The following is a 3,048-nucleotide window of genomic DNA, read 5'->3' as shown; positions in this document are numbered from 1 at the left end:
AATATATATATATATATATATATATATATATATATTACAGAGAGGAAATAGCTTATTCAATAAATCATAATAAACATTTCCCAATTCATTAGAACATGTTTCATATTCTGTTTAATCCAATAACACGAGTAGAAAATGATCCAAAGAGAAGGCCTATGGACAATCTATAGATAATAGTGGTAGCAGTATCAGACACTGATTGTACTCAATGCCAAAAAAGGAAATTCCAAAAATGAAGATACTACACTTCTTAAAGGGAATATAAAATAAATTTTTGACATTTCCCATTATTTATATAATAAAATAGAAAATGAAAAACAAAAAAAGCCACTGAAAAGGAAGTTATGACATCATATACATTATTTCCTTTTCACTTTTTTGGTTTTTTATTTTCCATTTTATTATGAAAAAGTAATTAGAAGCACAATAAATGTATTTCATATTTCCTCCTTATGGAGTATTTTTGCATTTTTTTCATGTTCACTTTCATTATTTAGTATACGTGTCATGTCCCATTGTAGTTATATCACTTATAGCACTAAATTTAGTACTTAGATGTTGAATGACAATTAACTTTATAAGAAATACAAAGAACCACATTAATTCCTGTTCTACTTAGTCATACTACTGAACACTTAATAGTACTACTACTCAGAGTCACATCATTAAGCATGATAGTGTTTAGTATGTAAGGATGGGCCAAGAAAAAATGTCCACCACATATTATGTATTGCTTATCATAGTGTCAAATCTTTCTTATAACAATCTAAGAGACTTTTATAAGCACCTAACTTAGGTTTTTGAGGTTTAAAAAGTTATTAATACCTTCAGTTTAGCAAAAAAAAAAACACTGCTAAAATATAGAACTGGTGAGTAGCATAACATCCGAATGTTCTACTGATTATTCTGATTGTAGCTCACCAATGTTTGAAGTTGTTGCAATAATTCACACACCAAACTGTTGCATTTTTACATGCGGAGTGCAGAAACCATGTAGTGTTTCACTTACTTCAACATATGATGTCCATTATAACAAACTAATACTGTTGCCTTCATAGAGACTGCCATTCATTAATGTTAAAAAAAAACGAGGGGAAACAAGCAATAAAAAATTTTGAAAAAAATAAGGATGATGTATGGCTGATGATGTCAAAAAGTACAGAACCAAGGTAGGGATGAATATACAAAACCATACAAAAATCCCATACTTGTTAACTATTTTGGGGCTCTTCCATGCATACTCAGTCTCTTACTTTACTGACACACCACCCTTTGCACAGTCTTAAACACTTGTCCAATTTCAAATAAGAACTTTTCACATTACATAGAAATATGTTACTTTGATGTATTAAATAGCAGTTATATTGCTATTTTTCTATTTATTAGGGATATGTCTTTATACAAGACGATTTACAAGGTTACCATGCATGAGATTGTAATGTTTCACATATACAATATAACATGATGTTCAACACCCTCCCCTACACACACACACATATATATACACATACACAATAGGAACAACATAACACAGCCAATATCCAAAATGTCATAGCCACTTTTTATCTATTTCATACTACATTATAATTTATAACCTATATATATATATACATGTTTATTTCAAGTTCTGTGTTAATCTGGCCCTGTTACAACTTGTCTTAAGTTAGCTTTCTAAAGGTTAAAAAATATATAATATTAATATACGCTATTTTTTAAATGATGGTATTAAAACGTTGAGTGTTCCCATTTATTACGTGCTGAAATAGCACACTTGCTTAAGCTTTTGCTTTACATAATTATTTATTCAAATAAAACGAGATAATAGTTTTCTAGAATACCTCAACTGTCTGTCGTATTTTTACTTTTTTCTGGGTCTGGAGAATATCCACTTTGATATTTTAACGCAGCCATAGCTGTCTCGACACAGAAAGCAAATCTGCCATCTGTCGGGACAATACTTAACAGGCTCACAACCTGGCTTAATTAATAATTATTACTTAAATTACCAGGACTTATTGCGAGCTCACTTCTCTTATATCGAAATACATAATAAGATACTATACATTTTTCTTCGGGGTGTTGCTAATTGCCTATCTTCTCTTTGATCAGTAGTTCAAAATTAGGGACGGCAGCAGGTAGCGTTAATTTTGCCATAAATACAAATGTTACAAAGCACCTCTTAGACTCAGCGATAAAAATTAGATTTCGACACCCGTTTCGTCCATAGCAGAGACGGCCCATTGTGCAGTTTTGTGCTTAACAGCATCTTCCCCTTAAAAATACAAATTCAATAAATAACGAAATTCAAGGACTTATAACCACGAGGATCTCGGCGGTTCGCTGGTAAGTCTAAGGGCTTTTAATGCTAAAAATTGGGCTTCGATACTTACGCTGGGCAGAGAAGAGGTAGACCATTTTGTAGGTTTTGCCTAACAACAATCAAACAGTAACCAAGAAAAAAGGAACAGCATCCAGTATATATATATATATGCGCGCGCGTGTGTGTAAACATATTGATATGAAAATTAAAACAACTAAACAAAATCACATAATGAATTAGTGAATTAGTGGCGCAGCGGCAAATTTATGAACTTTCAACACTAAAAACCGAGGTTCAGTTTCCCACTGTGGACAGAGAGTACATAGTCCATTGTGTAGCTTCACACTACAATAAACAATCATACAAAATTAATATAAAATTATTTAAATAAAATATGTTGTAATTTTATTTAGCGCAAAGTTATTCAATAGGTAATTTGTGATGTTCGAAATCCAGACACACTTACTTTGTATAGTACTACTTGGCTTTTATCGTTATTAGTTCGGCAGAGATTCATCTTAAAAGATGGAAAACTGGAGAGCTTTCGAACTTTTTAATGATCTAACAGAGGTGATCGTCCACTTACTTGCCTATGCAGGTACGCACACTGTTTTGCATGTTGTGTCTAAATAAAGATAGTTTCAATGTATCCAATCAAATTATTGTTCACTCCAAAAAAACAATCAAGTTACTAACTACACGAATACCCCTCTCCCCTTGATCGAATC

At 31.8% G+C, this 3,048-nt stretch overlaps 1 protein-coding gene across 1 annotated transcript in view; it reads right to left on the bottom strand.

Moving 5' to 3' along the window:
* The window catches only part of LOC106457054 (NEDD8-activating enzyme E1 regulatory subunit-like), a 36,364-nt gene extending 33,949 nt beyond the window's left edge, over nucleotides 1–2,415 (bottom strand). Inside the window, 2 exon segments of the mRNA XM_022382877.1 lie at nucleotides 1,839–1,974; nucleotides 2,391–2,415. Of these exon segments, the coding sequence (XP_022238585.1) occupies nucleotides 1,839–1,974; nucleotides 2,391–2,415 (161 nt within the window).
* Between the last annotated feature and the right edge of the window lie 633 nt (nucleotides 2,416–3,048).

The sequence above is a fragment of the Limulus polyphemus genome, unplaced genomic scaffold, assembly GCF_000517525.1.
Source record: "Limulus polyphemus unplaced genomic scaffold, Limulus_polyphemus-2.1.2 Scaffold287, whole genome shotgun sequence".
Taxonomy (NCBI): domain Eukaryota; kingdom Metazoa; phylum Arthropoda; class Merostomata; order Xiphosura; family Limulidae; genus Limulus; species Limulus polyphemus.
This window is presented reverse-complemented; position numbering and strand designations above follow the sequence as displayed.